The sequence below is a fragment of the Platichthys flesus genome, chromosome 20, assembly GCF_949316205.1.
Source record: "Platichthys flesus chromosome 20, fPlaFle2.1, whole genome shotgun sequence".
Lineage (NCBI taxonomy): Eukaryota > Metazoa > Chordata > Actinopteri > Pleuronectiformes > Pleuronectidae > Platichthys > Platichthys flesus.
The window spans coordinates 16,483,866-16,503,340 of NC_084964.1; the positions used below are offsets into that span (position 1 = coordinate 16,483,866).

General features: G+C 46.5%; 1 protein-coding gene across 1 annotated transcript in view; it reads left to right on the top strand.

The window, feature by feature from the left end:
- LOC133931827 (uncharacterized) overlaps positions 1-19,471 on the top strand; it is a 39,789-nt gene extending 20,318 nt beyond the window's left edge. The window contains 48 exon segments of the mRNA XM_062378774.1: positions 224-386; positions 496-758; positions 855-1,029; positions 1,061-1,437; positions 1,696-1,858; positions 1,968-2,230; positions 2,327-2,511; positions 2,513-2,909; positions 3,168-3,330; positions 3,434-3,714; positions 3,814-3,944; positions 3,991-4,351; positions 4,640-4,802; positions 4,906-5,174; positions 5,271-5,416; positions 5,505-5,853; positions 6,112-6,274; positions 6,378-6,658; positions 6,758-6,888; positions 6,935-7,295; positions 7,584-7,746; positions 7,850-8,118; positions 8,215-8,360; positions 8,449-8,767; positions 9,056-9,218; positions 9,328-9,590; positions 9,687-9,861; positions 9,893-10,182; positions 10,528-10,690; positions 10,800-11,062; positions 11,159-11,333; positions 11,365-11,741; positions 12,000-12,162; positions 12,272-12,534; positions 12,631-12,776; positions 12,865-13,183; positions 13,472-13,634; positions 13,744-14,006; positions 14,103-14,248; positions 14,337-14,598; positions 16,564-16,726; positions 16,836-17,098; positions 17,194-17,339; positions 17,428-17,824; positions 17,931-18,102; positions 18,192-18,457; positions 18,889-18,998; positions 19,118-19,471. Coding sequence (XP_062234758.1) covers positions 224-386; positions 496-758; positions 855-1,029; positions 1,061-1,437; positions 1,696-1,858; positions 1,968-2,230; positions 2,327-2,511; positions 2,513-2,909; positions 3,168-3,330; positions 3,434-3,714; positions 3,814-3,944; positions 3,991-4,351; positions 4,640-4,802; positions 4,906-5,174; positions 5,271-5,416; positions 5,505-5,853; positions 6,112-6,274; positions 6,378-6,658; positions 6,758-6,888; positions 6,935-7,295; positions 7,584-7,746; positions 7,850-8,118; positions 8,215-8,360; positions 8,449-8,767; positions 9,056-9,218; positions 9,328-9,590; positions 9,687-9,861; positions 9,893-10,182; positions 10,528-10,690; positions 10,800-11,062; positions 11,159-11,333; positions 11,365-11,741; positions 12,000-12,162; positions 12,272-12,534; positions 12,631-12,776; positions 12,865-13,183; positions 13,472-13,634; positions 13,744-14,006; positions 14,103-14,248; positions 14,337-14,598; positions 16,564-16,726; positions 16,836-17,098; positions 17,194-17,339; positions 17,428-17,824; positions 17,931-18,102; positions 18,192-18,457; positions 18,889-18,998; positions 19,118-19,375 — 11,051 coding nt within the window. The 3' untranslated portion in view covers positions 19,376-19,471.
- Positions 19,472-19,475: the final 4 nt, after the last annotated feature.

Below are 19,475 nucleotides of genomic sequence, written 5' to 3' on the forward strand. Positions count from 1 at the left end.
TCATTCTATTATGTCTCTGCTCCGGCAACAGGTGGTGAAACTGCACTGGTCAGTGGAGGCATACATCTACAGTGCAGTAATTAGGTTATCATCTAAACAAATACTCTGTTTATCTTGTTGGTACTTCTTTCAGTCGCATGTACTTTCATGAAACTCTCTGAATTTATTCTATGGGTCAGTCACGTTAGTTTGAGCTCCACTTTCTTTGCTCTGTTGTTTGCAGTGTGTGGCATGACTCCCCTGAGCACCAAGATAGTTGGAGGAGAAGATGCTCCACCTGGAAGTTGGCCTTGGCAGATTAGTCTGCAGATGTTTGGCGGCCATTTTTGTGGTGGCTCCCTCATTAACAGAGAGTGGGTGATGACTGCTGCTCACTGCTTCTCCAGGTGGGTAACTAGTCTATAATAGAGGATGCATTTGTGTGTGTTCCAGTCTGTGGTTCCACTGTGATTTTCTTCTTAATACTGACCCTTATTTCTATTATTTTAGCACAAGTACGTCGGGCTTGAAAGTTTCTCTCGGCCGTCAGAACCTGCAGGGCACCAACCCAAACGAAGAGTCTAGAAGTGTTGCCACAATCATTTTGCATCCAAACTATGACAGCGACAGCAGCAACAACGACATTGCTCTACTCAGACTCTCGTCACCAGTGAAATTCAGTGACTACATCAGACCTGTGTGTCTGTCAGCCAGTGACAGTGTGTTCAACAGCGGTACAGATAGCTGGGTCACTGGCTGGGGCAACGTCAAGGAGGGAGGTGAGTCTGCTTGTTGCTGACAAAGAGTGTTGTCTAAGTGTTATATTAACTGTAGGTGGATATATGAATTGTGTCTCTTTCTTGTTGGCCTCTCAGTGTCATTATCGTTCCCTGAAACTCTACAAGAAGTGGAGGTTCCAGTTTTGGGCAACAGACAGTGTAACTGTCTCAATGGAGTCGGTTCAATCACAGACAACATGATTTGTGCTGGTGTTCTGGCAGGAGGCAAAGACTCATGTCAGGTGAGCCTCTTTTATTGATTTGTAACTTGTCGGTCAGTGTGTTGAGGACTTTGTGAAATCCTCAGTCGTGTCCTCATTTTGTCCTCAGGGAGACTCAGGAGGTCCAATGGTGAACAAACAGGGCTCCGTCTGGGTCCAGTCTGGAGTGGTTAGTTTTGGCCTTGGTTGTGCTCGGCCCAATCTGCCAGGAGTTTACTCCAGAGTGTCCCGTTACCAGTCCTGGATCAACTCCATCATCCGCTCTGATAGGCCCGGATTCGTCAAGTTCACCTCCAGTGGACTGGATGCTGACAGCAGCTACACCTGTCCTGGTCTCCCACCTCCTCTTATTACAACCACCGCTGCTACTGGTCTTGCTACTGAAGGTCCAGAAGCTACAACCACCAAAGCAGTGTCTCAAACCATGAGTCCCGACCTGACCATGTCAAGTGCTAAATGTAAGTATTCTCACTGCCACCTTTTCCTAAATTGGTCATTCTATTATGTCTCTGCTCCGGCAACAGGTGGTGAAACTGCACTGGTCAGTGGAGGCATACATCTACAGTGCAGTAATTAGGTTATCATCTAAACAAATACTCTGTTTATCTTGTTGGTACTTCTTTCAGTCGCATGTACTTTCATGAAACTCTCTGAATTTATTCTATGGGTCAGTCACGTTAGTTTGAGCTCCACTTTCTTTGCTCTGTTGTTTGCAGTGTGTGGCATGACTCCCCTGAGCACCAAGATAGTTGGAGGAGAAGATGCTCCACCTGGAAGTTGGCCTTGGCAGATTAGTCTGCAGATGTTTGGCGGCCATTTTTGTGGTGGCTCCCTCATTAACAGAGAGTGGGTGATGACTGCTGCTCACTGCTTCTCCAGGTGGGTTACTAGTCTATAATAGAGGATGCATTTGTGTGTGTTCCAGTCTGTGGTTCCACTGTGATTTTCTTCTTAATACTGACCCTTATTTCTATTATTTTAGCACAAGTACGTCAGGCTTGAAAGTTTCTCTCGGCCGTCACAACCTGCAGGGCACAAACCCAAACGAAGAGTCTAGAAGTGTTGCCACAATCATTTTGCATCCAAACTATGACAGCGACAGCAGCAACAACGACATTGCTCTACTCAGACTCTCGTCACCAGTGAAATTCAGTGACTACATCAGACCTGTGTGTCTGTCAGCCAGTGACAGTGTGTTCAACAGCGGTACAGATAGCTGGGTCACTGGCTGGGGCAACGTCAAGGAGGGAGGTGAGTCTGCTTGTTGCTGACAAAGAGTGTTGTCTAAGTGTTATATTAACTGTAGGTGGATATATGAATTGTGTCTCTTTCTTGTTGGCCTCTCAGTGTCATTATCGTTCCCTGAAACTCTACAAGAAGTGGAGGTTCCAGTTTTGGGCAACAGACAGTGTAACTGTCTCAATGGAGTCGGTTCAATCACAGACAACATGATTTGTGCTGGTGTTCTGGCAGGAGGCAAAGACTCATGTCAGGTGAGCCTCTTTTATTGATTTGTCACTTGTCGGTCAGTGTGTTGAGGATTTTGTGAAATCCTCAGTCATGTCCTCATTTTGTCCTCAGGGAGACTCAGGAGGTCCAATGGTGAACAAACAGGGCTCCGTCTGGGTCCAGTCTGGAGTGGTTAGTTTTGGTCTTGGTTGTGCTCGGCCCAATCTGCCAGGAGTTTACTCCAGAGTGTCCCGTTACCAGTCCTGGATCAACTCCATCATCCGCTCTGATAGGCCCGGATTCGTCAAGTTCACCTCCAGTGGACTGGATGCTGACAGCAGCTACACCTGTCCTGGTCTCCCACCTCCTCTTATTACAACCACCGCTGCTACTGGTCTTGCTACTGAAGGACCAGAAGCTACAACCACCAAAGCAGTGTCTCAAACCACAAGTCCCGACCTGACCATGTCAAGTGCTAAATGTAAGTATTCTCACTGCCACCTTTTCCTAAGTTGGTCATTCTATTATGTCTCTGCTCCGGCAACAGGTGGTGAAACTGCACTGGTCAGTGGAGGCATACATCTACAGTGCAGTAATTAGGTTATCATCTAAACAAATACTCTGTTTATCTTGTTGGTACTTCTTTCAGTCGCATGTACTTTCATGAAACTCTCTGAATTTATTCTATGGGTCAGTCACGTTAGTTTGAGCTCCACTTTCTTTGCTCTGTTGTTTGCAGTGTGTGGCATGACTCCCCTGAGCACCAAGATAGTTGGAGGAGAAGATGCTCCACCTGGAAGTTGGCCTTGGCAGATTAGTCTGCAGATGTTTGGCGGCCATTTTTGTGGTGGCTCCCTCATTAACAGAGAGTGGGTGATGACTGCTGCTCACTGCTTCTCCAGGTGGGTAACTAGTCTATAATAGAGGATGCATTTGTGTGTGTTCCAGTCTGTGGTTCCACTGTGATTTTCTTCTTAATACTGACCCTTATTTCTATTATTGTAGCACAAGTACGTCGGGCTTGAAAGTGTCTCTCGGCCGTCAGAACCTGCAGGGCACAAACCCAAACGAAGAGTCTAGAAGTGTTGCCACAATCATTTTGCATCCAAACTATGACAGCGACAGCAGCAACAACGACATTGCTCTACTCAGACTCTCGTCACCAGTGAAATTCAGTGACTACATCAGACCTGTGTGTCTGTCAGCCAGTGACAGTGTGTTCAACAGCGGTACAGATAGCTGGGTCACTGGCTGGGGCAACGTCAAGGAGGGAGGTGAGTCTGATTGTTGCTGACAAAGAGTGTTGTCTAAGTGTTATATTAACTGTAGGTGGATATTTGAATTGTGTCTCTTTCTTGTTGGCCTCTCAGTGTCATTATCGTTCCCTGAAACTCTACAAGAAGTGGAGGTTCCAGTTTTGGGCAACAGACAGTGTAACTGTCTCAATGGAGTCGGTTCAATCACAGACAACATGATTTGTGCTGGTGTTCTGGCAGGAGGCAAAGACTCATGTCAGGTGAGCCTCTTTTATTGATTTGTAACTTGTCGGTCAGTGTGTTGAGGACTTTGTGAAATCCTCAGTCGTGTCCTCATTTTGTCCTCAGGGAGACTCAGGAGGTCCAATGGTGAACAAACAGGGCTCCGTCTGGGTCCAGTCTGGAGTGGTTAGTTTTGGTCTTGGTTGTGCTCGGCCCAATCTGCCAGGAGTTTACTCCAGAGTGTCCCGTTACCAGTCCTGGATCAACTCCATCATCCGCTCTGATAGGCCCGGATTCGTCAAGTTCACCTCCAGTGGACTGGATGCTGACAGCAGCTACACCTGTCCTGGTCTCCCATCTCCTCTTATTACAACCACCGCTGCTACTGGTCTTGCTACTGAAGGTCCAGAAGCTACAACCACCAAAGCAGTGTCTCAAACCATGAGTCCCGACCTGACCATGTCAAGTGCTAAATGCAAGTATTCTCACTGCCACCTTTTCCTAAATTGGTCATTCTACTATGTCTCTGCTCCGGCAACAGGTGGTGAAACTGCACTGGTCAGTGGAGGCATACATCTACAGTGCAGTAATTAGGTTATCATCTAAACAAATACTCTGTTTATCTTGTTGGTACTTCTTTCAGTCGCATGTACTTTCATGAAACTCTCTGAATTTATTCTATGGGTCAGTCACGTTAGTTTGAGCTCCACTTTCTTTGCTCTGTTGTTTGCAGTGTGTGGCATGACTCCCCTGAGCACCAAGATAGTTGGAGGAGAAGATGCTCCACCTGGAAGTTGGCCTTGGCAGATTAGTCTGCAGATGTTTGGCGGCCATTTTTGTGGTGGCTCCCTCATTAACAGAGAGTGGGTGATGACTGCTGCTCACTGCTTCTCCAGGTGGGTAACTAGTCTATAATAGAGGATGCATTTGTGTGTGTTCCAGTCTGTGGTTCCACTGTGATTTTCTTCTTAATACTGACCCTTATTTCTATTATTGTAGCACAAGTACGTCGGGCTTGAAAGTGTCTCTCGGCCGTCAGAACCTGCAGGGCACAAACCCAAACGAAGAGTCTAGAAGTGTTGCCACAATCATTTTGCATCCAAACTATGACAGCGACAGCAGCAACAACGACATTGCTCTACTCAGACTCTCGTCACCAGTGAAATTCAGTGACTACATCAGACCTGTGTGTCTGTCAGCCAGTGACAGTGTGTTCAACAGCGGTACAGATAGCTGGGTCACTGGCTGGGGCAACGTCAAGGAGGGAGGTGAGTCTGCTTGTTGCTGACAAAGAGTGTTGTCTAAGTGTTATATCAACTGTAGGTGGATATTTGAATTGTGTCTCTTTCTTGTTGGCCTCTCAGTGTCATTATCGTTCCCTGAAACTCTACAAGAAGTGGAGGTTCCAGTTTTGGGCAACAGACAGTGTAACTGTCTCAATGGAGTCGGTTCAATCACAGACAACATGATTTGTGCTGGTGTTCTGGCAGGAGGCAAAGACTCATGTCAGGTGAGCCTCTTTTATTGATTTGTCACTTGTCGGTCAGTGTGTTGAGGACTTTGTGAAATCCTCAGTCGTGTCCTCATTTTGTCCTCAGGGAGACTCAGGAGGTCCAATGGTGAACAAACAGGGCTCCGTCTGGGTCCAGTCTGGAGTGGTTAGTTTTGGTCTTGGTTGTGCTCGGCCCAATCTGCCAGGAGTTTACTCCAGAGTGTCCCGTTACCAGTCCTGGATCAACTCCATCATCCGCTCTGATAGGCCCGGATTCGTCAAGTTCACCTCCAGTGGACTGGATGCTGACAGCAGCTACACCTGTCCTGGTCTCCCACCTCCTCTTATTACAACCACCGCTGCTACTGGTCTTGCTACTGAAGGACCAGAAGCTACAACCACCAAAGCAGTGTCTCAAACCACAAGTCCCGACCTGACCATGTCAAGTGCTAAATGTAAGTATTCTCACTGCCACCTTTTCCTAAGTTGGTCATTCTATTATGTCTCTGCTCCGGCAACAGGTGGTGAAACTGCACTGGTCAGTGGAGGCATACATCTACAGTGCAATAATTAGGTTATCATCTAAACAAATACTCTGTTTATCTTGTTGGTACTTCTTTCAGTCGCATGTACTTTCATGAAACTCTCTGAATTTATTCTATGGGTCAGTCACGTTAGTTTGAGCTCCACTTTCTTTGCTCTGTTGTTTGCAGTGTGTGGCATGACTCCCCTGAGCACCAAGATAGTTGGAGGAGAAGATGCTCCACCTGGAAGTTGGCCTTGGCAGATTAGTCTGCAGATGTTTGGCGGCCATTTTTGTGGTGGCTCCCTCATTAACAGAGAGTGGGTGATGACTGCTGCTCACTGCTTCTCCAGGTGGGTAACTAGTCTATAATAGAGGATGCATTTGTGTGTGTTCCAGTCTGTGGTTCCACTGTGATTTTCTTCTTAATACTGACCCTTATTTCTATTATTGTAGCACAAGTACGTCGGGCTTGAAAGTGTCTCTCGGCCGTCAGAACCTGCAGGGCACAAACCCAAACGAAGAGTCTAGAAGTGTTGCCACAATCATTTTGCATCCAAACTATGACAGCGACAGCAGCAACAACGACATTGCTCTACTCAGACTCTCGTCACCAGTGAAATTCAGTGACTACATCAGACCTGTGTGTCTGTCAGCCAGTGACAGTGTGTTCAACAGCGGTACAGATAGCTGGGTCACTGGCTGGGGCAACGTCAAGGAGGGAGGTGAGTCTGATTGTTGCTGACAAAGAGTGTTGTCTAAGTGTTATATTAACTGTAGGTGGATATTTGAATTGTGTCTCTTTCTTGTTGGCCTCTCAGTGTCATTATCGTTCCCTGAAACTCTACAAGAAGTGGAGGTTCCAGTTTTGGGCAACAGACAGTGTAACTGTCTCAATGGAGTCGGTTCAATCACAGACAACATGATTTGTGCTGGTGTTCTGGCAGGAGGCAAAGACTCATGTCAGGTGAGCCTCTTTTATTGATTTGTAACTTGTCGGTCAGTGTGTTGAGGACTTTGTGAAATCGTCAGTCGTGTCCTCATTTTGTCCTCAGGGAGACTCAGGAGGTCCAATGGTGAACAAACAGGGCTCCGTCTGGGTCCAGTCTGGAGTGGTTAGTTTTGGCCTTGGTTGTGCTCGGCCCAATCTGCCAGGAGTTTACTCCAGAGTGTCCCGTTACCAGTCCTGGATCAACTCCATCATCCGCTCTGATAGGCCCGGATTCGTCAAGTTCACCTCCAGTGGACTGGATGCTGACAGCAGCTACACCTGTCCTGGTCTCCCATCTCCTCTTATTACAACCACCGCTGCTACTGGTCTTGCTACTGAAGGTCCAGAAGCTACAACCACCAAAGCAGTGTCTCAAACCACGAGTCCCGACCTGACCATGTCAAGTGCTAAATGTAAGTATTCTCACTGCCACCTTTTCCTAAATTGGTCATTCTACTATGTCTCTGCTCCGGCAACAGGTGGTGAAACTGCACTGGTCAGTGGAGGCATACATCTACAGTGCAGTAATTAGGTTATCATCTAAACAAATACTCTGTTTATCTTGTTGGTACTTCTTTCAGTCGCATGTACTTTCATGAAACTCTCTGAATTTATTCTATGGGTCAGTCACGTTAGTTTGAGCTCCACTTTCTTTGCTCTGTTGTTTGCAGTGTGTGGCATGACTCCCCTGAGCACCAAGATAGTTGGAGGAGAAGATGCTCCACCTGGAAGTTGGCCTTGGCAGATTAGTCTGCAGATGTTTGGCGGCCATTTTTGTGGTGGCTCCCTCATTAACAGAGAGTGGGTGATGACTGCTGCTCACTGCTTCTCCAGGTGGGTAACTAGTCTATAATAGAGGATGCATTTGTGTGTGTTCCAGTCTGTGGTTCCACTGTGATTTTCTTCTTAATACTGACCCTTATTTCTATTATTGTAGCACAAGTACGTCGGGCTTGAAAGTGTCTGTCGGCCGTCAGAACCTGCAGGGCACAAACCCAAACGAAGAGTCTAGAAGTGTTGCCACAATCATTTTGCATCCAAACTATGACAGCGACAGCAGCAACAACGACATTGCTCTACTCAGACTCTCGTCACCAGTGAAATTCAGTGACTACATCAGACCTGTGTGTCTGTCAGCCAGTGACAGTGTGTTCAACAGCGGTACAGATAGCTGGGTCACTGGCTGGGGCAACGTCAAGGAGGGAGGTGAGTCTGCTTGTTGCTGACAAAGAGTGTTGTCTAAGTGTTATATTAACTGTAGGTGGATATTTGAATTGTGTCTCTTTCTTGTTGGCCTCTCAGTGTCATTATCGTTCCCTGAAACTCTACAAGAAGTGGAGGTTCCAGTTTTGGGCAACAGACAGTGTAACTGTCTCAATGGAGTCGGTTCAATCACAGACAACATGATTTGTGCTGGTGTTCTGGCAGGAGGCAAAGACTCATGTCAGGTGAGCCTCTTTTATTGATTTGGAACTTGTCGGTCAGTGTGTTGAGGACTTTGTGAAATCGTCAGTCATGTCCTCATTTTGTCCTCAGGGAGACTCAGGAGGTCCAATGGTGAACAAACAGGGCTCCGTCTGGGTCCAGTCTGGAGTTGTTAGTTTTGGCCTTGGTTGTGCTCGGCCCAATCTGCCAGGAGTTTACGCCAGAGTGTCCCGTTACCAGTCCTGGATCAACTCCATCATCCGCTCTGATAGGCCCGGATTCGTCAAGTTCACCTCCAGTGGACTGGATGCTGACAGCAGCTACACCTGTCCTGGTCTCCCACCTCCTCTTATTACAACCACCGCTGCTACTGGTCTTGCTACTGAAGGACCAGAAGCTACAACCACCAAAGCAGTGTCTCAAACCACAAGTCCCGACCTGACCATGTCAAGTGCTAAATGTAAGTATTCTCACTGCCACCTTTTCCTAAGTTGGTCATTCTATTATGTCTCTGCTCCGGCAACAGGTGGTGAAACTGCACTGGTCAGTGGAGGCATACATCTACAGTGCAGTAATTAGGTTATCATCTAAACAAATACTCTGTTTATCTTGTTGGTACTTCTTTCAGTCGCATGTACTTTCATGAAACTCTCTGAATTTATTCTATGGGTCAGTCACGTTAGTTTGAGCTCCACTTTCTTTGCTCTGTTGTTTGCAGTGTGTGGCATGACTCCCCTGAGCACCAAGATAGTTGGAGGAGAAGATGCTCCACCTGGAAGTTGGCCTTGGCAGATTAGTCTGCAGATGTTTGGCGGCCATTTTTGTGGTGGCTCCCTCATTAACAGAGAGTGGGTGATGACTGCTGCTCACTGCTTCTCCAGGTGGGTAACTAGTCTATAATAGAGGATGCATTTGTGTGTGTTCCAGTCTGTGGTTCCACTGTGATTTTCTTCTTAATACTGACCCTTATTTCTATTATTGTAGCACAAGTACGTCGGGCTTGAAAGTGTCTCTCGGCCGTCAGAACCTGCAGGGCACAAACCCAAACGAAGAGTCTAGAAGTGTTGCCACAATCATTTTGCATCCAAACTATGACAGCGACAGCAGCAACAACGACATTGCTCTACTCAGACTCTCGTCACCAGTGAAATTCAGTGACTACATCAGACCTGTGTGTCTGTCAGCCAGTGACAGTGTGTTCAACAGCGGTACAGATAGCTGGGTCACTGGCTGGGGCAACGTCAAGGAGGGAGGTGAGTCTGCTTGTTGCTGACAAAGAGTGTTGTCTAAGTGTTATATTAACTGTAGGTGGATATATGAATTGTGTCTCTTTCTTGTTGGCCTCTCAGTGTCATTATCGTTCCCTGAAACTCTACAAGAAGTGGAGGTTCCAGTTTTGGGCAACAGACAGTGTAACTGTCTCAATGGAGTCGGTTCAATCACAGACAACATGATTTGTGCTGGTGTTCTGGCAGGAGGCAAAGACTCATGTCAGGTGAGCCTCTTTTATTGATTTGTCACTTGTCGGTCAGTGTGTTGAGGACTTTGTGAAATCCTCAGTCGTGTCCTCATTTTGTCCTCAGGGAGACTCAGGAGGTCCAATGGTGAACAAACAGGGCTCCGTCTGGGTCCAGTCTGGAGTGGTTAGTTTTGGTCTTGGTTGTGCTCGGCCCAATCTGCCAGGAGTTTACTCCAGAGTGTCCCGTTACCAGTCCTGGATCAACTCCATCATCCGCTCTGATAGGCCCGGATTCGTCAAGTTCACCTCCAGTGGACTGGATGCTGACAGCAGCTACACCTGTCCTGGTCTCCCACCTCCTCTTATTACAACCACCGCTGCTACTGGTCTTGCTACTGAAGGACCAGAAGCTACAACCACCAAAGCAGTGTCTCAAACCACAAGTCCCGACCTGACCATGTCAAGTGCTAAATGTAAGTATTCTCACTGCCACCTTTTCCTAAGTTGGTCATTCTATTATGTCTCTGCTCCGGCAACAGGTGGTGAAACTGCACTGGTCAGTGGAGGCATACATCTACAGTGCAGTAATTAGGTTATCATCTAAACAAATACTCTGTTTATCTTGTTGGTACTTCTTTCAGTCGCATGTACTTTCATGAAACTCTCTGAATTTATTCTATGGGTCAGTCACGTTAGTTTGAGCTCCACTTTCTTTGCTCTGTTGTTTGCAGTGTGTGGCATGACTCCCCTGAGCACCAAGATAGTTGGAGGAGAAGATGCTCCACCTGGAAGTTGGCCTTGGCAGATTAGTCTGCAGATGTTTGGCGGCCATTTTTGTGGTGGCTCCCTCATTAACAGAGAGTGGGTGATGACTGCTGCTCACTGCTTCTCCAGGTGGGTAACTAGTCTATAATAGAGGATGCATTTGTGTGTGTTCCAGTCTGTGGTTCCGCTGTGATTTGCTTCTTAATACTGACCCTTATTTCTATTATTTTAGCACAAGTACGTTGGGCTTGAAAGTTTCTCTCGGCCGTCAGAACCTGCAGGGCACAAACCCAAACGAAGAGTCTAGAAGTGTTGCCACAATCATTTTGCATCCAAACTATGACAGCGACAGCAGCAACAACGACATTGCTCTACTCAGACTCTCGTCACCAGTGAAATTCAGTGACTACATCAGACCTGTGTGTCTGTCAGCCAGTGACAGTGTGTTCAACAGCGGTACAGATAGCTGGGTCACTGGCTGGGGCAACGTCAAGGAGGGAGGTGAGTCTGCTTGTTGCTGACAAAGAGTGTTGTCTAAGTGTTATATTAACTGTAGGTGGATGTATGAATTGTGTCTCTTTCTTGTTGGCCTCTCAGTGTCATTATCTTTCCCTGAAACTCTACAAGAAGTGGAGGTTCCAGTTTTGGGCAACAGACAGTGTAACTGTCTCAATGGAGTCGGTTCAATCACAGACAACATGATTTGTGCTGGTGTTCTGGCAGGAGGCAAAGACTCATGTCAGGTGAGCCTCTTTTATTGATTTGTAACTTGTCGGTCAGTGTGTTGAGGACTTTGTGAAATCCTCAGTCGTGTCCTCATTTTGTCCTCAGGGAGACTCAGGAGGTCCAATGGTGAACAAACAGGGCTCCGTCTGGGTCCAGTCTGGAGTGGTTAGTTTTGGTCTTGGTTGTGCTCGGCCCAATCTGCCAGGAGTTTACTCCAGAGTGTCCCGTTACCAGTCCTGGATCAACTCCATCATCCGCTCTGATAGGCCCGGATTCGTCAAGTTCACCTCCAGTGGACTGGATGCTGACAGCAGCTACACCTGTCCTGGTCTCCCACCTCCTTTTATTACAACCACGGCTGCTACTGGTCTTGCTACTGAAGGTCCAGAAGCTACAACCACCAAAGCAGTGTCTCAAACCACGAGTCCCGACCTGACCATGTCAAGTGCTAAATGTAAGTATTCTCACTGCCACCTTTTCCTAAGTTGATCATTCTATTATGTCTCTGCTCCAGCAACAGGTGGTGAAACTGCACTGGTCAGTGAAGGCATACATCTACAGTGCAGTAATTAGGTTATCATCTAAACAAATACTCTGTTTATCTTGTTGGTACTTCTTTCAGTCGCTTGTACTTTCATGAAACTCTCTGAATTTATTCTATGGGTCAGTCACGTTAGTTTGAGCTCCACTTTCTTTGCTCTGTTGTTTGCAGTGTGTGGCATGACTCCCCTGAGCACCAAGATAGTTGGAGGAGAAGATGCTCCACCTGGAAGTTGGCCTTGGCAGATTAGTCTGCAGATGTTTGGCGGCCATTTTTGTGGTGGCTCCCTCATTAACAGAGAGTGGGTGATGACTGCTGCTCACTGCTTCTCCAGGTGGGTAACTAGTCTATAATAGAGGATGCATTTGTGTGTGTTCCAGTCTGTGGTTCCGCTGTGATTTTCTTCTTAATACTGACCCTTATTTCTATTATTTCAGCACAAGTACATCGGGCTTGAAAGTTTCTCTCGGCCGTCAGAACCTGCAGGGCACAAACCCAAACGAAGAGTCTAGAAGTGTTGCCACAATCATTTTGCATCCAAACTATGACAGCGACAGCAGCAACAACGACATTGCTCTACTCAGACTCTCGTCACCAGTGAAATTCAGTGACTACATCAGACCTGTGTGTCTGTCAGCCAGTGACAGTGTGTTCAACAGCGGTACAGATAGCTGGGTCACTGGCTGGGGCAACGTCAAGGAGGGAGGTGAGTCTGCTTGTTGCTGACTAAGAGTGTTGTCTAAGTGTTATATTAACTGTAGGTGGATGTATGAATTGTGTCTCTTTCTTGTTGGCCTCTCAGTGTCATTATCGTTCCCTGAAACTCTACAAGAAGTGGAGGTTCCAGTTTTGGGCAACAGACAGTGTAACTGTCTCAATGGAGTCGGTACAATCACAGACAACATGATTTGTGCTGGTGTTCTGGCAGGAGGCAAAGACTCATGTCAGGTGAGCCTCTTTTATTGATTTGTAACTTGTCGGTCAGTGTGTTGAGGACTTTGTGAAATCCTCAGTCGTGTCCTCATTTTGTCCTCAGGGAGACTCAGGAGGTCCAATGGTGAACAAACAGGGCTCCGTCTGGGTCCAGTCTGGAGTGGTTAGTTTTGGTCTTGGTTGTGCTCGGCCCAATCTGCCAGGAGTTTACTCCAGAGTGTCCCGTTACCAGTCCTGGATCAACTCCATCATCCGCTCTGATAGGCCCGGATTCGTCAAGTTCACCTCCAGTGGACAGGATGCTGACAGCAGCTACACCTGTCCTGGTCTCCCACCTCCTCTTATTACAACCACCGCTGCTACTGGTCTTGCTACTGAAGGACCAGAAGCTACAACCACCAAAGCAGTGTCTCAAACCACGAGTCCCGACCTGACCATGTCAAGTGCTAAATGTAAGTATTCTCACTGCCACCTTTTCCTAAGTTGGTCATTCTATTATTTCTCTGCTCCGGCAAAAGGTGGTGAAACTGCACTGGTCAGTGGAGGCATACATCTACAGTGCAGTAATTAGGTTATCATCTAAACAAATACTCTGTTTATCTTGTTGGTACTTCTTTCAGTAGCATGCACTTTCATGAAACTCTCTGAATTTATTCTATGGGTCAGTCATGTTAGTTTGAGCTCCACTTTCTTTGCTCTGTTGTTTGCAGTCTGTGGCATGACTCCCCTGAGCACCAAGATAGTTGGAGGAGAAGATGCTCCACCTGGAAGTTGGCCTTGGCAGATTAGTCTGCAGATGTTTGGCGGCCATTTTTGTGGTGGCTCCCTCATTAACAGAGAGTGGGTGATGACTGCTGCTCACTGCTTCTCCAGGTGGGTAACTAGTCTATAATAGAGGATGCATTTGTGTGTGTTCCAGTCTGTGGTTCCGCTGTGATTTTCTTCTTAATACTGACCCTTATTTCTATTATTTTAGCACAAGTACGTCGGGCTTGAAAGTTTCTCTCGGCCGTCAGAACCTGCAGGGCACAAACCCAAACGAAGAGTCTAGAAGTGTTGCCACAATCATTTTGCATCCAAACTATGACAGCGACAGCAGCAACAACGACATTGCTCTACTCAGACTCTCGTCACCAGTGAAATTCAGTGACTACATCAGACCTGTGTGTCTGTCAGCCAGTGACAGTGTGTTCAACAGCGGTACAGATAGCTGGGTCACTGGCTGGGGCAACGTCAAGGAGGGAGGTGAGTCTGCTTGTTGCTGACAAAGAGTGTTGTCTAAGTGTTATATCAACTGTAGGTGGATGTATGAATTGTGTCTCTTTCTTGTTGGCCTCTCAGTGTCATTATCGTTCCCTGGAACTCTACAAGAAGTGGAGGTTCCAGTTTTGGGCAACAGACAGTGTAACTGTCTCAATGGAGTCGGTTCAATCACAGACAACATGATTTGTGCTGGTGTTCTGGCAGGAGGCAAAGACTCATGTCAGGTGAGCCTCTTTTATTGATTTGTAACTTGTCGGTCAGTGTGTTGAGGACTTTGTGAAATCCTCAGTCGTGTCCTCATTTTGTCCTCAGGGAGACTCAGGAGGTCCAATGGTGAACAAACAGGGCTCCGTCTGGGTCCAGTCTGGAGTGGTTAGTTTTGGTCTTGGTTGTGCTCGGCCCAATCTGCCAGGAGTTTACTCCAGAGTGTCCCGTTACCAGTCCTGGATCAACTCCATCATCCGCTCTGATAGTCCCGGATTCGTCAAGTTCACCTCCAGTGGACTGGATGCTGACAGCAGCTACACCTGTCCTGGTCTCCCATCTCCTCTTATTACAACCACTGCTGCTACTGGTCCTGCTACTGAAGGACCAGAAGCTACAACCACCCAAGCAGTGCCTCAAACCACATCACCTGACTTGACCATGTCAAGTGCTTCCCCAACAACTGCATCTACAACAAAGCCAATTATCTTAGTGACTCCTACACGTGAGTGTCCTGCTTAATGTCTTATGAATCATAACCTCACACTTCTTGTTTAACCTATCTACAAGTTAATTCTGATTCTCTTAATTCATCAATTTCTTCCATGAAGGACCAGTGTGTGGCAAAGCTACCTTAAACAGTCGTGCTGTAGGCGACAGCAGTGTTGTTCTTGGAGGAATGTGGCCCTGGATGGTGAGCCTCCACAAAAACGGGGTCTTTACATGTGGAGGAACCCTCATCGCTGATATGTTTGTCCTCACCTCCGGCCAGTGCTTCTCCACGTAAGAATAAACATAACTTAATTTGATTATTACAAATATTTTCCATCGGACATGACTTTCTGAAGATTTATTTTGTACTCCTTACAGCTCTAGTCCAAATGTTCTGGAGTGGAGAGTTTTTCTTGGCCAGCGACTTGTGGGCAGTTCTGAAGAGTTTGAGATGTCTGTGGGTGTTGTGAAGATTATCCTGAGTAAATTTACAGGATTTAACATTGCTGTACTACAGCTGGATAAACCCGTCAGCTACACAGATTATATCCAGCCTGTGTGTCTGGATAGCAACAATGACAGATCCTTCCCCATTGGTAGTCAGTGCTGGCTGCCAGGCTGGGGGATGGACAGTAAGAATGGAGGTGAGTATCCTTCAAGCTATGTTACCCTCCTCTGACTTGGTATTAACATCCATCCTGAGTGATCCAATCACAAGTGGTCAGCACGCACCCAAATGCGTCCTGAAATCTGATCAGGCAGACCAGGTCAGGAGACCTGTCCTGGATGCATGGGGCCTCATTATTTTAGCTTTGTGATGACAAATGTGTGTTTTGTCGAGAAGCTTCACACAAGTGCATTGACAGAGAGCATGAATGCAAAAGCATGAGTACAAAAGCCACAGCACGAATACTAAAGCACTTGGTTTCAGTCCTCTCAGAATGGATGTTAACATCAGGTCTGACTAGGGCCTGGTTTTAATTGGATTTTAAGTTTTGACTGACATGTGTCAGGCTTGAATATGTGTAAGACACAGACTGATAATTCACAAAAACTGTATTCTTGTGTTTTTAAGGTGCTGACAAAGCTGGCTCAAATCTGCGAGACCTTGAAACTCAAGTGGTAAACTGTGGGAGCGTTTCTGATTCGGACAACATTTGCACTTTTGCCTTAGACGTTCAAGAGGTAAAAGCTCAAAGTTTCCCTTCCACCTGAGTTTCTGAAATCGAATTGCTCTTCTAATCAGGAAAGAGGGTTTCAGATTAGGTCACTACTGATGTTGAATTGTATTTTTCTCTTTGCAGGGGGATCAGGGCAGCCCTTTGCTTTGTAAATCAGACTCCTCTTGGTTCCAGGCGGCTGTTGTCACAATTAGTGGGAATAAATCTGTGCGGGCAGATATTCAGTCATTTGCCAAAACCTCAAGATTCGGGTCATTCTTAAAGGAGACGGTTGGTGATATGCCTCCTCCTTTCATTACAACAACTTCTGTTACTGGTCCTAGTACTGAAGGACCAGAAGCTACAACCACAAAAGCAGTGTCTCAAACCACAAATCCCGACTTGATCATGTCAAGTGCTAAATGTAAGTATTCTGAATACCACCTTTTTCTAAGTTGGTCATTTTATTATGTCTCTGCTCCCGCAACAGTTTTTTGAAACTGCACCGGTCAGTGGCGGCATACATCTACAGTGCAGTAATTAGTTTACCATCTAAACAAATACTTTGTACATCTTGTTGGTACTACTGTCAGTAGCATGTACTTTCATTAAACTCTTTGAATTTATTCTATGGGTCAGTCACGTTAATTTGAGCTCCACTTTCTTTGCTTTGTTGTTTGCAGTGTGTGGAATCACTCCCCTGAACACCAAGATAGTTGGAGGAGAAGATGCTCCACCTGGAAGTTGGCCTTGGCAGATTAGTCTGCAGATGTTTGGCGGCCATTTTTGTGGTGGCTCCCTCATTAACAGAGAGTGGGTGATGACTGCTGCTCACTGCTTCTCCAGGTGGGTAACTAGTCTATAATAGAGGATGCATTTGTGTGTGTTCCAGTCTGTGGTTCCCCTGTGATTTTCTTCTTAATACTGACCCTTATTTCTATAATTTTAGCACAAGTACGTCTGGATTGCAAGTTTCTCTCGGCCGTCAGAACCTGCAGGGCACAAACCCAAACGAAGAGTCTAGAAGTGTTGCCACAATCATTTTGCATCCAAACTATAACAGCGATAGCAGCAACAACGACATTGCTCTACTCAGACTCTCGTCACCAGTGAAATTCAGTGACTACATCAGACCTGTGTGTCTGTCAGCCAGTGACAGTGTGTTCAACAGCGGTACAGATAGCTGGGTCACTGGCTGGGGCAACGTCAAGGAGGGAGGTGAGTCTGCTTGTTGCTGACAAAGAGTGTTGTCTAAGTGTTATATTAACTGTAGGTGGATGTATGAATTGTGTCTCTTCTTGTTGGCCTCTCAGTGTCATTATCGTTCCCTGGAACTCTACAAGAAGTGGAGGTTCCAGTTTTGGGCAACAGACAGTGTAACTGTCTCAATGGAATCGGTACAATCACAGACAACATGATTTGTGCTGGTGTTCTGGCAGGAGGCAAAGACTCATGTCAGGTGAGCCTCTTTTATTGATTTGTAACTTGTCGGTCAGTGTGTTGAGGACTTTGTGAACTCCTCAGTCGTGTCCTCATTTTGTCCTCAGGGAGACTCAGGAGGTCCAATGGTGAACAAACAGGGCTCCGTCTGGGTCCAGTCTGGAGTGGTTAGTTTTGGTCTTGGTTGTGCTCGGCCCAATCTGCCAGGAGTTTACTCCAGAGTGTCCCGTTACCAGTCCTGGATCAACTCCATCATCCGCTCTGATAGGCCCGGATTCGTCAAGTTCACCTCCAGTGGACCGGATGCTGACAGCAGCTACATCTGTCCTGGTCTCCCATCTCCTCTTATTACAACCACTGCTGCTACTGGTCCTGCTACTGAAGGACCAGAAGCTACAACCACCCAAGCAGTGTCTCAAACCACAAGTCCCGATTTGACCATGTCAAGTGCTTCCACAACATCTGCATCTACAACAAAGCCAAGTACCTTAGTGACTCCTACAAGTGAGTGTCCTGCTTAATGTCTTATGAATTACAACCTCACACTTCTTGTTTAACCTATCTACAAGTTAATTCTGATTCTCTTAATTCATCAATTTCTTCCATGAAGGACCAGTGTGTGGCAAAGCTACCTTAAACAGTCGTGCTGTAGGCGACAGCAGTGTTGTTCTTGGAGGAATGTGGCCCTGGATGGTGAGCCTCCACAAAAACGGGGTCTTTACATGTGGAGGAACCCTCATCGCTGATATGTTTGTCCTCACCTCCGGCCAGTGCTTCTCCACGTAAGAATAAACGTAATTTAATTTGATTACTTACAAGTATTTTCCATCGGACATGTCTTCATGAAAATGTGTTTTTATACTCCTTACAGCTCCAGTCCAAATGTTCTCGAGTGGAGAGTGTTTCTTGGCCAGCGACTTGTGGGCAGTTCTGAAGAGTTTGAAATGTCTGTGGGTGTTGTGAAGATTATCCTGAGTAAATTGACAGGCTTTAACATTGCTGTACTGCAGCTGGAGAAACCAGTCAGCTACACAGATTATATCCAGCCTGTGTGTCTGGATAGCAACAATGACAGATCCTTCCCCGTTGGTAGTCAATGCTGGCTGCCAGGCTGGGGGATGGGCAGTAAGAATGGAGGTGAGGATCCTTCAAGCTATGTTACCCTGCTCTGACTTGGTATTAACATCCATCCTGAGTGATCCAATCACAAGTGGTCAGCACGCACCCAAATGCGTCCTGAAATCTGATCAGGCAGACCAAGTCAGGAGCCTGTCCTGGATGCATGGGGCCTCATTATTTTTGCTGTGTGATGACAAATGTGTGTTTTGTCGAGACGCTTCACACAAGTGCATTGACAGAAAGCATGAATGTAAAAGCATGAGTACAAAAGACACAGCAGGAATGCTAAAGCACTTGTGATCAGTCCTCTCAGAATGGATGTTAACACCAGGTCTGAATAGGGCCTGGTTTTAATTGGATTTTAAGTTTTAACTAAACATGAGTCAGGCTTCATGATGTGTAAGACACAGACCGATAATTCACAAAAACTGTATTCTTGTGTTTTTTAGTTGCTGACAAAGCTGGCTCAAGTCTGCGAGACCTTGAAACTCAAGTGGTAAACTGTGGGAGCGTTTCTGATTCGGACAGCATTTGCACTTTTGCCGTAAACCTTCAAGAGGTAAAAACTCAAAGTTTGCCTTCCACCTGAGTTTCTGAAATCGAGTTACTTTCCTCATCAGGGAAGAAGGTTTCAGATCAGGACCTGACTGATAATGAATTCTCTTTTTCTCTTTGCAGGGGGATCAGGGCAGCCCTCTGCTCTGTAAATCAGACTCCTCTTGGTTCCAGGCAGCCGTTGTCACAATGAATGGGAATAAATCCGTGCGGGCAGATATTCAGTCATTTGCCAAAACCTCAAAATTCGGGTCATTCTTAAAGGAGACGGTTGGTGATTTGCCATCTCCTGCAGTGTCTACAACAGCAAATGCAGCAGAAAAAGCATTTTCCTTGTTCTTTAGCTTTGCTGTCGTTATTACCTCCATGTTCCTGTTGTAATGATGTTGTATTTGTTGAAGCTGCGTGTAATAGTCCAATACTATGAACGCACTTACAATACTCAGGTCGAACAAAAGAGAATACACCATGAGGCATTTCT